The 19,260-nt window shown below is 39.2% G+C and overlaps 1 protein-coding gene across 1 annotated transcript in view; it reads right to left on the bottom strand.

Annotated features, from left to right (window-relative positions):
• Positions 1 to 19,260, bottom strand: part of GXYLT2 (glucoside xylosyltransferase 2) — a 116,767-nt gene that overhangs the window by 74,829 nt on the left and 22,678 nt on the right. Inside the window, exon 2 of the mRNA XM_053720886.1 lies at positions 10,643 to 10,826. Coding sequence (XP_053576861.1) covers positions 10,643 to 10,826 — 184 coding nt within the window. The remainder of the gene's footprint in view (positions 1 to 10,642; positions 10,827 to 19,260) is intronic.

Consider the following 19,260-nt stretch of genomic DNA (forward strand, 5'->3'; position numbering starts at 1 on the left):
TTTTGGTATTAATTTATACATTTAAAGGATATCTATCATGTCACTTCTTTCCATTCTCTCCTCTAAACTATACATATTTAGATCATAGAGTCTGTATACATTTTATATTTTAGACCAGTGATGGTCCTAACAAATGGGGGGGGGGGGCTGCAAATCAGTATTTGCAAAGCTTTAAGAGTTGCAGATCAATATGTTAAAATACTCAAGACCGCAAATACATTTATGGCTGCACACAATTTTATTTCTTAAAAATGTCCAGTGGCAAAGACCCTGATTTAGGGAAAGGTTGCAGGGTACCCTATCCCCCCCCCCCCGCCCTATTAAAGTTATGGTCACTTTGTTTGCCCACCGCCAGAATTCTCCAAAGCACACGTTTTTAGTTTAGCTTTTACTGGTTCCCCAAAATGAAGGCACTGATTCTTAGTTGTGCCCCACAAATTAGTGCAGAGGGCCAAATATACTTCTGGAGATATGGGCCTCTATGTATGAAGCAGTCTACTTAGCTGCATTCGCCGGCCCAAAACGCTCGCCTACCATCGCTGCCGCGGACCTGAATACGTTCGCCAAAGTTATCAAGAAAGCTGTCAGGAAGCCGCACACCAAGTACGGAGCGATAAGCAGCCGACTGTTGTTAACTGACAGTCATCGATCTCGCTGCTCATCGGCTTCTTCGCAGCCTTCTTGCTACCCTGTCACTAAGCACCCACACTATACTATACAGTTTTACCCCCTAAACCGCTGCACCCGGAGCCCCCCGCACCTAAATAAAGTTATTACCCCTTAAACCGTCGCTCCTGGACCCCACAGCAACTCTAATAAATGTATTAACCCCTAAACCGCCGCTCCCGGACCCTGCCCCCACCTACATTATACCTATTAACCCCTAATCTGCCGTCCCCTATACCGCCGCCACCTATATTAAAGTTATTAACCACTATCCTGCGGATCCCGGACCCCGCCGCAACTAAATAAATTGTTTAACCCCTAACCGCCGCACCCGGAGCCCACCGCCACCTACATTACATTTATTAACCCCTATCCTGCCCCCCACTACACTGCCGCCACCTACATTAAACTCATTAACCCCTAAACCGACGCTCCCGGACCCCGCCGCCACCTATATTAAACTTATTAACCCCTAAACCGCCTCTCCCGGACCCCGCCGCCACCTATATTAAACTTATTAACATCTATCCTGCCCCCCTATACTGCTGCCACCTATATTAAACTTATTAACCCCTAAACCTAACTCTAACACTAACACCCCCTTAACTTTAATATTATTTTAATAAATCTAAACAAAAAACTTACTATTATTAACTAAATTATTCCTATTTAAAAATAAATACTTACCTGTAAAATAAACCCTAAGATAGCTACAATATAATTAATAATTATATTGTAGCTATTTTAGGATTTATTTTTATTTTACAGGCAACTTTGTATTTATTTTAACTAGGTACAATAGTTATTAAATAGTTAATAACTATTTAATAGCTACCTAGCTAAAATACTTACAAAATTACCTGTAAAATAAATCCTAACCTAAGTTACAATTAAACCTAACACTACACTATCATTAAATTAATTAAATAAATTAACTACAATTACCTAAAATTAAATACTATTAAATAAACTAAACTATAGTACAAAAACAAACAAACACTAAATTACAGAAAATAAAAAAAGAATTACAAGAAGTTTAAATTAATTACACCTAATCTAAACCCCAAAATAAAAAAAATCCCTACCCTATTCTAAATTACAAAGTAATCAGCTCTTTTACCATCCCTTAAAAGGGCTTTTTGCGGGGCATTGCCCCAAAGTAATCAGCTCTTTTACCTGTAAAAAAAAAATACAACCCCCCCAACATTAAAACCCACCACCCACATACCCCTACTCTAACCCTCCCAAACCCACCTTAAAAAAACCTAACACTAACCCCCTGAAGATCTCCCTACCTTGAGTCGTCTTCACTCAGCTGAGCCGAATTCTTCATCCAAGCGGGGCAGAAGAGGTCCTCCATCCGGTAGAAGTCTTCATCCAAGCGGGGTCTTCTATCTTCATCCAACCGCAGCTCCATCCTGCAGACCTCCGATGCAGAACATCCTTCTGGCCCGACGGACTAACGACGAATGAAAGTTCCTTTAAGGGACGTCATCCAAGATGGCGTCCCTCGAATTCCGTTTGGCTGATAGGATTCTATCAGCCAATCGGAATTAAGGTAGGAAAAATCCGATTGGCTGATTCAATCAGCCAATCAGATTGAAGCTCAATCCGATTGGCTGATCCAATCAGCCAATCGGATTGACCTCGCATTCTATTGGCTGATCGATTGAGCTTTAATCCGATTGGCTGATTGAATCAGCCAATCGTATTTTTCCTACCTTAATTCCGATTGGCTGATAGAATCCTATCAGCCAATCGGAATTTGAGGGACGCCATCTTGGATGACGTCCCTTATAGGAACCTTCATTTGTCGTTAGTCCGTTGGGCCAGAAGGATGTTCCGCGTCGAAGGTCTGCAGGATGGAGCCGTGGTTGGATGAAGATAGAAGACCCCACTTGGATGAAGACTTCTACCGGATGGAGGACCTCTTCTGCCCCCCTTGGATGAAGACTTCGGCAGGATGGAGGACCTCTTCTTGCCCCGACTGGATGAAGAATTCGGCTCGGCTGAGTGAAGACGACTCAAGGTAGGGAGATCTTCACGGCGTTAGTGTTAGTTTTTTTTAAGGGTGGTTTGGGTAGGTTAGAGTAGGGGTATGTGGGTGGTGGGTTTTAATGTTGGGGGGTTGTATTTTTTTTTACAGGTAAAAGAGCTGATTACTTTGGGGCAATGCCCCGCAAAAAGCCCTTTTAAGGGCTGGTAAAAGAGCTGATTACTTTGTAATTTATAATAGGGTAGGGGATTTTTTTATTTTGGGGGCTTTATTATTTTATTAGGGGGCTTAGATTAGGTGTAATTAGTTTAAACTTCTTGTAATTCTTTTTTTATTTTCTGTAATTTAGTGTTTGTTTGTTTTTGTACTGTAGTTTAGTTTATTTAATTGTATTTAATTTTAGGTAATTGTAGTTAATTTATTTAATTAATTTAATGATAGTGTAGTGTTAGGTTTAATTGTTACTTAGGTTAGGATTTATTTTACAGGTAATTTTGTAAGTATTTTAGCTAGGTAGCTATTAAATAGTTAACTATTTAATAACTATTCTACCTAGTTAAAATAAATACAAAGTTGCCTGTAAAATAAAAATAAATCCTAAAATAGTTACAATATAATTATTAATTATATTGTAGCTATCTTAGGGTTTATTTTACAGGTAAGTATTTATTTTTAAATAGGAATAATTTAGTTAATAATAGTAATTTTTATTTACATTTATTTAAATAATATTTAAGTTAGGGGGTGTTAGGGTTAGACTTAGTTTAGGGGTTAATAAGTTTAATATAGTGGCGGCGGTATGGGGGGCAGGATAGGGGTTAATAAGTTTAAGATAGGTGGTAGCGGTATAGGGGGGGCAGGATAGGGGTTAATAAATTTAATATAGGTGGCGGCGATATAGGGGACGGCAGATTAGGGGTTAATAGGTATTATGTAGGTGGCGGCGGGGTCCGGGAGCGGCAGTTTAGGAGTTAGTAAGTTTATTTAGTTGCGGCGGGGTCCGGGAGCGGCGGTTTAGGGGTTAATATATTTATTATAGTTGCGGTGGGGTCTGGGTGCGGCGGTTTAGGGGTTAGTAAGTTTATTTAGTTGCGGCGGGGTCCGGGAGCGGCGGTTTAGGGGTTAATAAGTATAATGTAGGCGGCGGCGGTGTAGGGGGGGCAGATTAGGGGTGTTTAGACTCGGGGTACATGTTAGGGTGTTAGGTGCAGACACTTCCCATAGGAATCAATGGGATATCGGGCAGCAGCGAACATGAGCTCTCGCTGCTGTCAGACTCCCATTGATTCCTATGGGATCCGCCGCCTCCAGGGCGGCGAATTGAAAACCAGGTACGCTGGCCCGGAATAGTGGCGAGCGTACCTGGTTGTTCTTTGATAACTACCAAAAGTAGTCAGATTGTGCCGAACTTGCGTTCGGAACATCTGTAGTGACGTAACCATCGATCTGTGTCGGATTGAGTCCGGCGGATTGTAGGTTACGTCACTAAATTCTACTTTTGCTGGGCTGTAGGGCTTGATAACTAAGGCGAATCAGCCTCGCCACAAATACGCTGCAGAATTCCAGCGTATTTGCGGTTGACGGCTTGATAACTAGAGCCCATGGTCTCCAAAACTGTACATAGTATTCCAAATGAGGGCTAACTAGTAATCTGTAAAGTATTATAAGAACTTTGCTATTTCTGCTGCTAATGCCTCTCCCAGTGTAACCAAGTATTCAACTGGCCTTACTGGCTGAACAGCAAATTTTAAATCATGTGAAATAATAATTTCCAAGTCTCGTTCCTCTTTAGTTACAGTCAGTAATGTACCACTGAGACTGTAATTGGCCTTTGGGTTTTTGGATCTTGTAGTCTTCTAGCTTGAATGTTGTGTGTGTGTGTGTGGGGGGGGGATCTAAGCTATATAAAAAGGTTTTGCTGCCCTCTTCAACCCAATGTGACATTGTTGCAATCAATGATATCATTCTAATGTGGGTTTTGCAGTAATTTGGGTTGGGAATAATCCCTAGAATGCCAGAGAATACTGTTATACATGGGGTTAACAGTAGTTTATCCCTACAAGCAATCAAGTACTCTGTGAGACTGATACAGAGTTCACATTGCTGTTGTTATCATATGCACCTGGCAACATGATAAAATTGTGAAATATTATGACAGCTGCAAAAGCTCATTAAATTATAAGGCTGTACAGCACAGTCACACAAAGGCTAGAAAGTCAAATGGCTTTTTATAATTTATATGTTGCCCTGTAAAACAATATCCCTCACTCATTTCATTTTGCCTGAAAAAAAAAATGAAAGGTACATGCTGCTTACATTTAAAGGGACACTGAACCCAAATTTTTTCTTTCGTGATTCAGATAGAGCATGCAATTTTAAGCAACTTTCTAATTTACTCCTATTATCAAAATTTCTTCATTCTCTTGGTATCTTTACTTGAAAAGCAAGAATGTAAGTTTAGATGCCGGCCCATTTTTGGTGAACAACTTGGGTTGTTCTTGCTGATTGGTGGATCAATTTAACCGACCAATAAACAAGTGTTGTCCAATGTCTGAACCAAATAAAGATAGCAAGAGAAAGAAGAAAAATTGATAATAGGAGTAAATTAGAAAGTTGCTTAAAATTGCACGCTCTATCTGAATCACGAAAGATAGCTGAAAGCCGATTAAAAATGCATATATGTGCAGCCACCAATCAGCAGCTTCTGAGCCTACCTAGGTATACTTTTCAGCAAAGGAAACAAAGAGAATGAAACAAATTAGATAATAGAAATAAAATGTAAAGTTATTTAAAATGACATGTATCACAGATACCAGACAGCTAAGGCTACCCCCAACCCCCCTACAACCTCACCCCTGTTGTTTCTCAGTGGTTTTCGGCTCCTCAGAGCAACCACCATCTCTGGAAGCTGTTTGTTTGCTTTGTTTTTGCTTGTTTTTGTGTTCAGAGAAGAGTTGGTTTATGACCAGGAAAACCCTCCTAGGCTGGCCAGGCTCCTGGAACTCCCGGTCGGCCGTCTCACAACGGACACCCTCCTAACCCCTCTCAGGCTGGCCAGGCTCCTGGAACTCCCGGTCGGCCACAGGACAGCAGAACACCCGCTAACTTTAACCTAGGTCGCTCCAGTAACCATGTGCCCAAGAGCTCCGCTCTTTTGGTGATTAGTAGCCCATGGGGAGTACAAGGCACCCCTACTAACTTCAATGGACTGTAACTCCGGTCCCCAGTAACGAATCATGCTGATTTTTGGACTGTGAAATCTGGAAACCGAGAGCTTTAAAATGACACTGGAAGTGCCGCCGCTCCACCGGGATCACCCGAAACCGCCACCCCTAAGTATTGGGATTAATTAAGACTGTGGCTCCTATGGAGTTGCCGGGCTGTCTGGAGGGGCGGGAATGGCAGGAAAATTGTGGGATTGTCCTTTGTGTTATCAAGATGAGATGTGTGTATAAAAGGAGTGTGTGTTCTCAATAAAATCAGTTCTTGATTCACCTGAAGGCTAGTCTGTCTAGTTATTTGGGTGAGTTCCAGCTAAAATCACTTTCCTGGGCTACATAGCAGCCTGTTCCAGGCAAAGGAAGGACCCTCTGGCAGAGCTACTCAGTCAGGGTAGCTAGAGTCTGCCACAGGGTGGGACCCTGGGTACTGGTGCTGTCGGGCATCAGGAGTGGCTAAAGGCTGTGGTCACTTGCCAGCTACATAGCTGCAGTCGGCAGGGAGGAAGCAGGACACGTTTGGCGGAGCTAAACAGTCTGGGTAGCCGGGGAATCCGTCACAACATGCTCTATCTGAATCATGAAAGAAAAAATGTGGGTTTCATGTCCCTTTAAATTAAAGTGACAGAATACTGTAATGAGAAGATGCTTTAATTCTTTAGATCATGTTCTTATTGTGTTTAACCCCCACAAAGGGGTTAACATAAAAGTTAACACTCCAATACACTGCCGATATTGAGCAGGGCACGGCTGGTGATTGGAAGGTACACACATATGCTGCCTCTGATTGGCTAAGCTGCCACATGTAGAGGTGAAGACAAGTAGTGCACTGCAGCTCTGGAGCTGACTTTAACTATGTATTTAACACCTTTACAGAGGTTAAAATATAATATATACAAACAGTGCAATACAAACATGTTGTAAAGCACTAGTTTTCTTATTGCAGATTTACATTCCTATACTCTTTGTGAGTAAGGCTGGCTCAAGACATCATTCGTGCCTGTGTCCAAGAATGAAATGAAAACCCCAACTCTCCTCCAATGTAGTCTAAACCCAACCATAGCCAGCAAGTATTACAGTTCCGCAGATTATAATGTCACACAAGAGTATAACCATCTGGTAGCCCCATATGAGAGTTATTTGTCTTATAAAAATGGTTAGTTCAGCCTTTGTTCCACCCCATCAATTACCACAAGGGCCCCATGATCTCACCTGTTCAATTACAAAGCAAAGTGATTATAAGAGAGCCTTATAAAGCAATTATACAGGTACCTATAGACAGACCTATAGAGAGATAGATATAGACATAGATAGAGGGACTTCTAGATAGAGACAGACCTATAGATAGAGAGATCTATAGATAGACAAACCTATAAATAGAGAGTCAGACCCATAGATAGAGACCTTTAGATAGACAAACTTATAGATAGTGAGACCGGTCTATAGATAGAAAGATACCTATAGATAGGAAGAGCTATAAATAGACAGAGATATAGATAGAGAGACAGACCTATAGAAAGACAGACTTATAGATAGACAGACCTTTAGATTGACAAACATATAGATAGAGTGACAGACCTATAGATAGAGTTATATATGCAGAGACAGATCTACAGATAGGCGGTACATATAGATAGACAAGCTTATAGATAGTGAGACTTACAGAGAGACAGAACTGTAGATAGAAAGATAGATAGATAGATAGATAGACAGACCTATAGATAGAGAGATTTACTTATAGACAGACCTATAAATAGAGATACTTACTTATAGATAGATATACCTATAGATAGAGAGACAGGAAGACAGATACACAGACAAACAGAACAATTTAATCTGTTTTGCAAACAGTTTAATTATGAACCTATAGCTCTAAGATGTGGTGACTTTATAATGCTTCTTTAAAATGACATAAAAGTGTAAAAAATATCGCCTAGATTTAGAGTTTTGTCGGTATAGACCTGCGGTGCTAACGAGCCTTTTTTCCAGCGCACCCTTAAGCCAATGCTGGTATTATGAGTTGTCTGAATGGCTGCGTTAGCCTCAGAAAAGTGAGCGTTGAGCATAATTTAGCTCCACTTCAACCCTCAATACCAGCGCTGCTTATGGTAGCGGTAAGCTGGAAAAACGTGCTTGTGCACGATATCCCCATAGGAAACAATGTGGCTGAGACGGCTGAAAAAAAACCTAACACCTGCAAAAAAGCAGCGTTCAGCTCCTAACGCAGCCCCATTGTTTCCTATGGGGAAACACTTTCTAAGTCTACACCTAACACCCTAACATGAACCCCGAGTCTAAACACCCCTAACCTTACATTTATTAACCCCTAATCTGCCGCCCCCGCTATCGCTGACACCTACATTATATTATTAACCCCTAATCTGCCGCTCCGGACACCGCCGCAACCTACATTATAGCTATGAACCCCTAATCTGTTGTCTCTAACATCGCCGACACCTATATTATATTTATTACCCCCTAATCTGCCCCCCAACGTCGCCTACACTTACTAACCCCTAATCTGCCGACCGGACATCGCCGCCACTATAATAAATGTATTAACCCCTAAACCACCACACTCTGCCTCGCAAACACTATAATAAATTTTATTAACCCCTAATCTGCCCTCCCTAACATCGCCCCCACCTACCTACAATTATTAACCCCATATCTCCTGCCCCCAACGTCGCCGCGACTATAATAAAGTTATTAACCCCTAAACCTAAGTCTAACCTTACCCTAACACCCCCCTAACTTAAATATAATTTAAATTAAACAAACTAAATTTACTAATCATTAACTAAATTATTCCTATTTAAAACTAAATACTTACCTATAAAATAAACCATAATATAGCTACAATATAACTAATAGTTACATTGTAGCTATTTTAGGATTTATATTTATTTTACAGGCAACTTTGTATTTATTTTAACTAGGTACAATAGCTATTAAATAGTTAATAACTATTTAATAGCTACCTAGTTAAAATAATTACAAAATTACCTGTAAAATAAATCCTAACCTAAGTTACAAATACACCTAACACTACACTATAATTAAACAAATTAAATAAATTACCTACAATTATCTAAACTAAAATACAATTAAATAAACTAAACTATAATACAAAAACAAACAAACACTAAATTACAGAAAATAAATAAAAATTACAAGAAGTTTAAACTAATTACACCTAATCTAAGCCCCCTAATAAAATAAAAAAGCCCCCCAAAATAATAAAATGCTCTACCCTATCCTAAATTACAAAGTAATCAGCTCTTTTACCAGCCCTTAAAAGGGCTTTTTGCGGGGCAATGCCCCAAAGTAATCAGCTCTTTTACCTGGAAAATAAAAATACAATACCCCCCCCAACATTACAACCCACCACCCACACACCCCTACTCTAAAACCCACCCGATCCCCCCTTAAAAAAACCTAACACTAACCCCCTGAAGATCTCCCTACCTTGAGTCGTCTTCACTCAGCCAAGCCGAATTCTTCATCCAAGCAGGGCAGAAGAGGTCCTCCATCCGGTTGAAGTCTTCATCCAAGCGGGGCAGAAGAGGTCTTCCATCCGATTGAAGTCTTCATCCAAGTGGAATCTTCTATCATCATCCATCCGGCGCGGAGCAGCAGCATCCTGAAGACCTCAGACGCGGAACATCCATCCTGGCCAACGACTTCCCGACGAATGACGGATCCTTTAAATGATGTCATCCAAGATGGCGTCCCTCGAATTCCGATTGGCTGATAGGATTCTATCAGCCAATCGGAATTAAGGTAGGAAAAATCTGATTGGCCGATTAAATCAGCCAATCAGATTGAAGTTCAATCCGATTGGCTGATCCAATCAGCCAATCGGATTGACCTTGCATCGCTGCTTCCCTAACCTCTTCGTCACCTCTAAGGTGGCGAAATTCAATCTCTGCGGTCGAGTCTGACCGAGGAGATTGACAGCTCCTGCCCGCGTGTGATTGGCTATGCACAGTTTTGCGAGTGCAAAATTGCGCTCGTGTGCAATGGTGATTACCTGCGGGTAATTTTGCGCCGCCACAGGCAAGCTGAGGCGTACAGGGGCACAGCTTTGATAAATCTTGCCCTACGACTTGGCTGATATGTTATTCTATAGTAACACAACAGAAATGTCTTTTAATTACATTGTGCTTACTGTCCCTTTCATTTTGACTTTTATGTCCCTTTAAAGGGACAGTATACTGTAAAATTGTTTTCCCTTGATGTATTTTCAATTACTTGTTATACCAGCAAAGTATAAAATGTATGAGAAATTGCATTAGCAGGTTCATTTGTGTATATGAAATAGTTGGTTTTGTGCTTTGAAACTACAGCCTATTACAATTGCTTGTAATAGGCTGTGTACACACACTTGCTAACCTTATCTTATATTTGTTTGTAAACCAAATCTCAATATAATAGAAAGCAAAATAGAAAAGTATAATTTTATTAGTTATCTCTTCTACATCCCACCGGACTGTAATTTCTTCTGCTGGCTGTGTTTACATAGCCTCTCAATAGCCTGGACTTAAGTTTAGAAAGTTTCAGTATAGGTGGGGATACCAAAGACTAAATCAGCTATTTCAAATGCTGAAATAAAGGTAAAGGAGCTACCTGTAAACAATTTAATACACTCCAGCGGATAAAATGGATCATTGGGAACAATTTAAAGGGGAGAACAATAATTAGACTGAAGTTATATAACATATCTAACGGATTTGAGTCATAAATACTTTTATTCCTTTACCTTTCTTTTAAAATCTGATTTTAACGAGTCCTCTGCAAATATGTGAAATTTAATTTTCTTAATGCTAAAGAGAACAGCAGATTTTAGCATTGTAAGCGTCTCTTCCAGACGTTCTCCACAAGCTACCACTGCGAGATGCATCCATTCCTCCGACAAGACTGTTTGTGGTTTTCGGTCACGAGTCCTGTTGGTGGAAACAGAAAATACTGTCATTAACGCACAATATGACCTGAGTGCTCAATTTCTTTGTAATAGTTGCTATTGTTTTCAGTTGACATTTTATGAGAAGTAAGAACTAATCTCCGCAATACAAAAAATTATTATGATGTTATGATTATATTTCTTGTAGTTTAAAAGTTTATACATTGAGGCAGTCACCCATTGTAAGTTTAGGGTTGGCCACTAAATATTATTATTATTTATTTGTATAGCTCCACAAAATTCCGTAGCGCTGGGTACAGAAATAGGGGTATACAGTGACAGGGGTTTGTGATACAGACTATACAGTTCTAGTACAGGAGGCAGAGGCCCTTTCTCCTAAAGAGCTTACAGACTACAAGTTGAGGGTGCAGAGACATAAGGTTTGGGGTAGCTTGTCAAGTGGATTGTAGTTGCAGCAGTGAGCCAAGCCACTTTCAGATATATTTTGGTTAGGATGAAAAGCAGAGGAGAGATGGTAAGCCTCTCTGAATAGAGACGTCTGAAGCTATACAAGGTTGGATACAGACTGATGGAGCAGGATAGAGAGTTCCAGAGGAGTGTGTGAGATGTTTTAAAGGCAGGAGAGGGAAGTAGAGATAATATAAAGTGGAGAGATGTAGGTCAGAGGTTAATCGAAGAGGATATGTCAGGGAATATTTGGATATGAGAGGAAATAATAGTCGAGAGTGAGGTTATTGAGTGCTTTATAGGTTAGGGCAGAGCTCAACAAACCCAGGAGCCTGGGAGCCACTGGCGCCTAGAATTTTACCCCTGGCTCCTAACTTTTTGGGTTATTCTCCATATATCTATATACAAATCCAACTGTCTCGCTCCTAAAAAATATGCCTGGCTCCTAAATATTCTTACTGGCTCCTAATTTTTGAACATATTCGTCAAGCACTGGGTTAGGGTTAATACTTTGAATTGTATTCTTTAGTGTATGGGGAGCCAGTGTAGAGCCAGAGTGGAGCAGCTGGTGTAGATTGGTGACTTGGTGGTGGATGGGTCTAGCTGAAGCATTCATAATAGATTGGAGGGAGGAGAGGCGGTGTTTGGGAAGGGCATTTAGAAGTAGACTTCAATAGTTATTGCGTGACAAAATGAGGAAATTATTATTTTTGTAATTTGTTTGAGTAAGAAAGGTTTGAATTCTGGAGGTGGTGCCCAGGTGTGCATGGCAGGATTTAGTAAGCACTTGTATATGTGGAGTGAATGTGAATTCTGAGTCAAGTGTAACACCAAGACAGCAAACCTGGGGTGAGTTGTTGAGAATTGAGTCTCCAACTGTCAGAGAAATTTCAGGTGTTGGATGTCTCGAAGAGGGGGGAATAAGAAGCAGTTTAGTTTTAGACAGATTGAGTTGCATGTAGTGTGAGATCATCCAAGAATAAATTCAGCATCAGCATATAAGTGGTTCTGGAAGCCAAAGGAGGATATAAGTTTTCCAAAGGTGGATGTATAGAGAGAAAAAAGCAATGGACTCAAGACAGAGTCTTGCGGTACTGAGAGAGGCAAATGATTAGAGGATATGCTGTTAAAGGAAATTTTAAACGAGTGGTTTGAAAATTTTGAAGCAAACCAGGGGAGGCCGTCTTGGAGGTCAAATGAATGTAGGATTTGAAAGAGGATAGGATGGTCAACTGTGTGCAAAGCAGCATATAGATCCAGGAGATTTAGTAAGGAGTAATGTCCTTTTGCTTTAGCTGATACCAGATAATTTGTTACTTTAGTAAGGGTGGTTTCTGTTGTGTTTAGGGCGGAAACCAGATTGTAGTGGGTCAAGTAAGGAGTTAGTTGAGGGAAATACAGTTAGGCAATTACAGACTAGTCGTTCCAATAATTTGGAAGCAAACGGAAGTAAGAAGACCGGCCAATAGTTAGAAGGGGTGGAGGGGTAAAGCGGGAGCTTTTTTAAGCTTGTTGTGATTAACGCATGCTTGAACGTAGTGGTGAGAGACGAGATGAGTTAGGGCAGGGGTTAGAGAAGCAGAAAGAGGGAAGAAGTTGTGAAGGAATAGGGTCAAGTAGGCAGGTTGTAAGATGAGCAGAAGATCGGAGTATGAGGACTTCTTCCTCTGTTATTGGGGGAAGTAGTAGAGCCGAGTTTGAGGGGTGTGAGGGAGAGATGTATTTTCTAATTTTGACAATTTTATTTTTGAAGTGATCAGCAATAATCTAAGCAGTGAGTGTGGTAAGGGGCGGAGGTGCAGGCGGATGTACAAGGGAGTAAAAGGTTGAGAAAAGCCTTCTGGGGTTAAATACGTAAATACGTGAGATGACACAAGAGAGGAAAAATAGAATTGTCTATCCAGGCTAAGGGCAGAGTTGTATGACCTGATTAAATACTTTTTACTAGGATTTTACAGTTGTGTAAATTTGTCACCTAAATTAAACTTTCATGATTCAGATAGAGCAAATAATTTTAAACAACTTTCCAATTCTCTTCCATTATCAAAATGTGCACAGTCATTTTATGTAGAAGCACCAGCTTCTACTGAGCATGTGCAAGAGTTCACAGTATATACATATATGCCTTTTGTGACTGGCTGATGGCTGTCACATGACGTGAAGAACATTGAAATGTGAAATATTAATAACTCCTGTCGGGTATAGCACTGTGGGCTTAATATGGTGTCAGCTTAGCTCTTGAACGATAAGTACTATTTTTTTTTTTTTTTTAAAGCGCACTCTATTGAAGTATATGGGGAGAATAAGTTAACGAGGTTGCGAGGTTGTGTTTATGGCCACGGTTACTGCTACACTAAAATGACATTATATGAAGCAAACCCTTGTAATAAAACATATACATTTACTGCATCTCCAATTCTCAATAAACACACAATGTTGCCAAAATATGTGTCCAGAATAATTTATTATAGGGAAGAGGGGGGAAAAAACAGAAAATGTTCTGAATATAAGATAGGCTGCAAATGCAATTTAACGGTCACAAGACTAGTGCTTCTTAACCTATCCCCCACCTCTGAAGCGGCAAATTAAAATCACCCCAGAGTGATTGACAACCCCTGCTCTTGTGCAATTGGTTGCATGAGAGCAGGGGGCAGGACTGCACAAGAGAGTACAGACACACAGTACCTATTCTGTTTTGTATATCTCTGGGGATCCTTAGTGTTAGCTCAGTCCTTGGCTGTAAGTTTCCTAAACTGTACAATAACCTCCTAACACATAATTATGGAGAACACAGGTTGTTGGTGCATAGACACAATTTCTCCTGGTGTGGGTAATTAAACATTTTGTTTCAGTATTTGAATAACAATTTATTAAAACATAAACAATAGTCATTTGATTTCCTGTTCTACTTGGCGTTAGTGTCTTATCCAATTGCTGAACAAAGAAATTGTGTTTTTTTTCTGCTACAAACAGGAAGAACCAGACTGAAAACAAAGCCAGAAGGAAGATGCTTTGAAACATTTCCTTTTTTTATTATTTGTATTCAAAAGGAGGCGAAAAAAAAAGCTACTTTTGTTGAGTAGATATTCCAAAGACTTTTTTTTTTATCTGAAAACAAAAAAGTAATTATTTTGTTTACAAGCACGACTGTAAACAAATTTTTATATAGCATATTAACCCATAAATAACTATCACCTAGATTACGAATTTTGCGTTGCGGCTTTTAACGCTAAAAAAATGGCAATTTCAGCGTAAAAGCAGAAAGGCACTATTGGGAGTTGTGTCGGTATAGCTATACCACAAGCATTTTAGCATTTAACGCAACGTCAATCCCACACTCAAAAAAGTTTTTGCACAGGATTTCCATATCGCCGGTATTACAGGTTGTGCGTTCAGGCTTAAATGCTTGCGTTACAGCCTATACCGACATGATCCATTCCGCCATCTGAGAGCAGCAGTAATGGATTTTGTGTAACAAAAATGTTTCACAAAACTCATAACTAAACTGTTACAAAGTACACTAACACCCATCGCAAACACTAAATTAAACCTTTTAACCCCTAATCTGCTGTCCACCCACATCGCGACTATAACACCCCTTTAACTTTTAATTAAAATTACAATATAACTCTATTTAAATAAAAACTTACCTGTGAAATAAATATAAACCTAACATTAAACTATAAATTAACCTAGCATAACTAATCTAATAAAATAAAAAATACTACCAATTAAAATATCTAAATTACAAATTTAAAAAAAAAAAACGAAAAAAAATTAAAAATGTAAAATACAGCAAAAAAAACAACAACAAATCCTACGAAAAATTTAAATAATCTAAGTTTACCAAAAATAATTAACAGTAAAATCACGAAAAATAAAAAACACTAAAGATAAAATAAACAAAATTATCAAAAATAAAAACAAATTACACCTAATCTAATAGCCCTATAAAAATAAAAAAGCCTCCCCAAAATAAACACATACCCTAGCCTACAATAAACTACCAATAGTCCTTAAAAGGGCCTTTTGTAGGGCATTGCCCTAAATTTAGCTCTTTTACCTGTAAAAAAAAATACAAAGTCCCCCCAACAGTAAGACCCACCACCCAACCAACCCCCAAAATAAAAAACCTAACTAAAAAAAAACCTAAGCTACCCATTGCCCCTAAAGGGGCATTTGTATGGGCATTGCCCTTAAAAGGGCATTTAGCTCTTTTGCCCTTAAAAGGGCATTCAGCTCTTTTTCAAAGCCCAAACCCATCCAGGTGGCGAGGTTTTCATCAATCCCGGGGGTGTCTTCTATCTTCATCCCGGCGGCGCGGAGCCATCCTGGAAGCCGATGCCATCCTGCACGGAGTGTCCTCTTCATACGGTCGCTGTCGTACACTGAAGTTGAATGCAAGGTAGCCGTTTCAAAATGGCATACCTTGCATTCCTATTGGCTGATTTGATTCTTCAAATTCAAAACAGCCAATAGGATTAGAGCTACTGAAATCCTATTGGCTGATTTGAACAACCAATAGGATTTCAGTAGCTCTCATCCTATTGGCTGTTTTGAACAGCCAATAGGATTTCAGAAGCTCTCATCCTATTGGATGATTTGAATTTGAAGAATCAAATCAGCCTATAGGAATGCAAGGTACACCATTTTGAAACGGCTACCTTGCGTTCAAGGACGCTCTGCGCAGGATGGCATCGGCTACCAGGATGGCTCTGCTCTGCACCCCGGGATGAAGATAGAAGACGCCCCCGGGATGGATGAAGACCTTGCCTCCTGGAGGGAGAAGGATGTCCGGACTTCAGAAACCGTGAGTAGATCTCCTGGGGTTAGTGTTAGTTTTGTTTTTCTTTGGGGTTTTTTTTTTTTTTTTTTTTAAAGATTAGGGTTTGGGCTTTGAAAAAGAGCTGAATGCCCTTTTAAGGGCAATGCAAAAGAGCTAAATTCCTTTTTTATTTTAGGCTAGGGAGTGTTTTTATTTTTATAGTGCTATTAGATTAGGTGTATTTGTTTTTATTTTTTATAATTTCATTTATTTTTCTTTGTAATCTTAGTGTTTTTTATTTTTTGTAATTTTAGTGTTAATTATTTTTGGTAAACTTAGATTATTTAAATTTTTCTTAGGATTTGGTTTTTTTTAGTTGTAATTTAGATTTTTTGATTTTTTTCGTAGTGTTAGGTTTTTTAAATTTGTAATTTAGATATTTTAATTCGTAATATTTTTTATTTTATTAGATTAGTTGTGTTAGGTTAATTTATAGTTTAATGTTATATTTATTTCACAGGTAAGTTTTTATTTATTTAAATAAGAGTTATATTGTAATTTTAATTTAAAGTTGGGGGGGTGTTAGGTTTAGGGGTTAATAGTTTAGTGTTTTGCGATGTGGGGGGCTGGCAGTTTAGGGGTTAATAACTTTATTTAGTGGCAGCGATGTTGGGGAGCGGCGGAATAGGGCTTAATAACTTTATTATAGTGGCAGCGATGTCGGGGGCGGCAGAATAGGGGTGTGGGTTAGGGTGTTAGGTTTAAATGTAACTTTCTTTTCACCATAGACATCAATGGAGTTACATTACGGCGATCTCCGTTCCGCACTTCTCTCTCTCCTTTGATGTCTATGGGGGAAAGCGTGCACGAGCATATCAAAGCAGCCCTTGGCTTTTGTGCGGTATGGAGCTTAATGCCACGATATTGCACGCACAAGGAGGATTTTCAGAAACTCGTAATGGCAGCGCTTGGGAGGGTGAAATAATGCAGCTTTTGTTGCGTTCATTTCGCACCCTGTTTAGCGCAAAACTCGTAATCTAGGCGATTGTCCTTGTATAATATGACACATTTGTTTAAAATGTTATGCTCTATCTCAGTGTTTTTCAACCAGTGTGCCGTGGCACAATAGTGTGCCGTGAGAGATCCTCAGGTGTGCCACGGCAGACTGACAACAGTGTGACATATTTTTTAAACTTTGCTTGTTTTTTACTCCCAGTGCAGGGGTAGTTTGTAGGAGGCATGGCATAACAACACAATACATACAGTATGTGTGTGTTTGTGTGTATGTGTATATATATATATGCTGTATTAGGCTACAATGTGTGAGTTTTTTAAAATTTTGGGATGGTGGTGTGCCACAGGATTTTTTAATGTAAAAAAGTGTGCCACGACAAAAAAAAGGTTAAAAATCACTGCTCTATCTGAATCATGAAATATTTTTGGGGGGATTTCATGTCCCTTTAATGTAATTCTAGTGATCATTTCCATTGAGCACTAAGCATTGAAACATACCAATTTCATTTGACATTAAAGGAAACTCTAAATAATTTTATCAAAGAGCAAGTGTTGTAAATTAAAAAAAAAAATGAAACTTCCATGATTCAGATAGGGCGTGCAATTTTAAACAACTTTCAAATTTACTTTAATAATCAAATAATTTTTTTTAAAGGGACATTGAACCCAAAAATTTTGTTTTGTAATTCAGAAAGAGCATGCAATTTTAAGCAACTTTCTAATTTACTCCTATTATCAATTTTTCTTTGTTCTCTTGCTATCTTTATTTGAAAAAGAATCTATGCTTTTTTTGAGTTCAGTACTCTGGACAGCAATTTTTTATTGGTGGATTAATTTATCCACCAATCAGCAAGGACAACCCAAGTTGTTCACCAAAAATGGGCCGGCATCTAAACTTACATTCTTGCATTTTAAATAAAGATACCAAGAGAATGAAGAAAATTTGATAATAGGAGTAAATTAGAAGTTGCTTAAAATTTCATGCTCAATCTGAATCATGAAAGAAAATTTTTGGGTACAGTGTCCCTTTAAGTTTTGTTCTCTTGGTATTCTTTTTTAAAAAGTAAACCTAGATAGGCTAGGCTCAAACTGATTTCTAAACCATTGAAAATTGCCTCATCTTAGGGCATTTTGACAATTTTTCACAGTTAGACATTGTGCTCACCTCTGTGGAGTTATTTGGGAGTCAGCACTGATTGGCTAAAATGCAAGTCTGTCAAAAGAACTGAGATAAAGTGGCAGTCTGCAGAGGCTTAGATACAAGGTAATCACAGAGGTAAAACGTGTATTAATATAAGCGTGTTGGTTATGCAAAACTGGGGAATGAGTAATAAGGGATTATCTATCTTTTTAAACTAACATTTTTTAAGTCCCTTTAAATGCAGAATTGCACAATCAACCGATGCATATGACAAGTACAAGTCATTGGAAACAAATGAAAGGACCAGTAAATACAGTAGATTTGCATAATCAACAAATACATGATAAAAATATATTTAGCCACCAATAAGCAAGCGTAATCCCGGTCTGAACCAAAAATTGTTCGGCTCCTAAACTTTACATTCCTGCTTTATAACTAAAGATAGCAAGAGAATGAAGAAAAACTGATAATCTGAATTATTAAAGAAAAAAAATTGGGTTTAGTGTCCCTTTATTTTTTTTTAATTATTTCTAGGGTTTAGTGTCCCGTTAAATACACACAAATGAGCAAAAATGCTTCAAGTAAAAAGTATGGCTGTTTCACTGATGTACTTATACCCTGTATAAATCCAAAACCTCTGCCCCCCCATAGAGGATATATTGCACTAGTGATGAATCCGATTGTATTATTGCTGATGAATACAGTCCACCACGACTCTCTAAGAAGATGCAGTGTCTGAATGCAAGTACACAGGGCATACATATATATGCTCTGTGCACAATAACAGCTATCTCTGCAACCGACCATTTTTACACTTTTACTAGAAGCAAACTGCCAGGAACGAACTACAACTCAGTGGGGCCAATTTATCATAATGCGAGCGGACATGATCCAATATTGCGGATCATGTCCGCTGCACATCGATATGCTCTCTGCATTTATCATTGCCCCAGCAGTTCTTGTGAACTGCTGGTGCAATGCCACCCCCTGCAGATTCGCGGCCAATTGGCCGCTAGCAGGGGGTGTCAATCAACCCTTCATAACTTGTGTTTCTGGCGAGCTGGATAAATTGGCCCCAGTGGCTTGATC

Source organism: Bombina bombina, chromosome 7, assembly GCF_027579735.1.
Source record: "Bombina bombina isolate aBomBom1 chromosome 7, aBomBom1.pri, whole genome shotgun sequence".
NCBI lineage: Eukaryota > Metazoa > Chordata > Amphibia > Anura > Bombinatoridae > Bombina > Bombina bombina.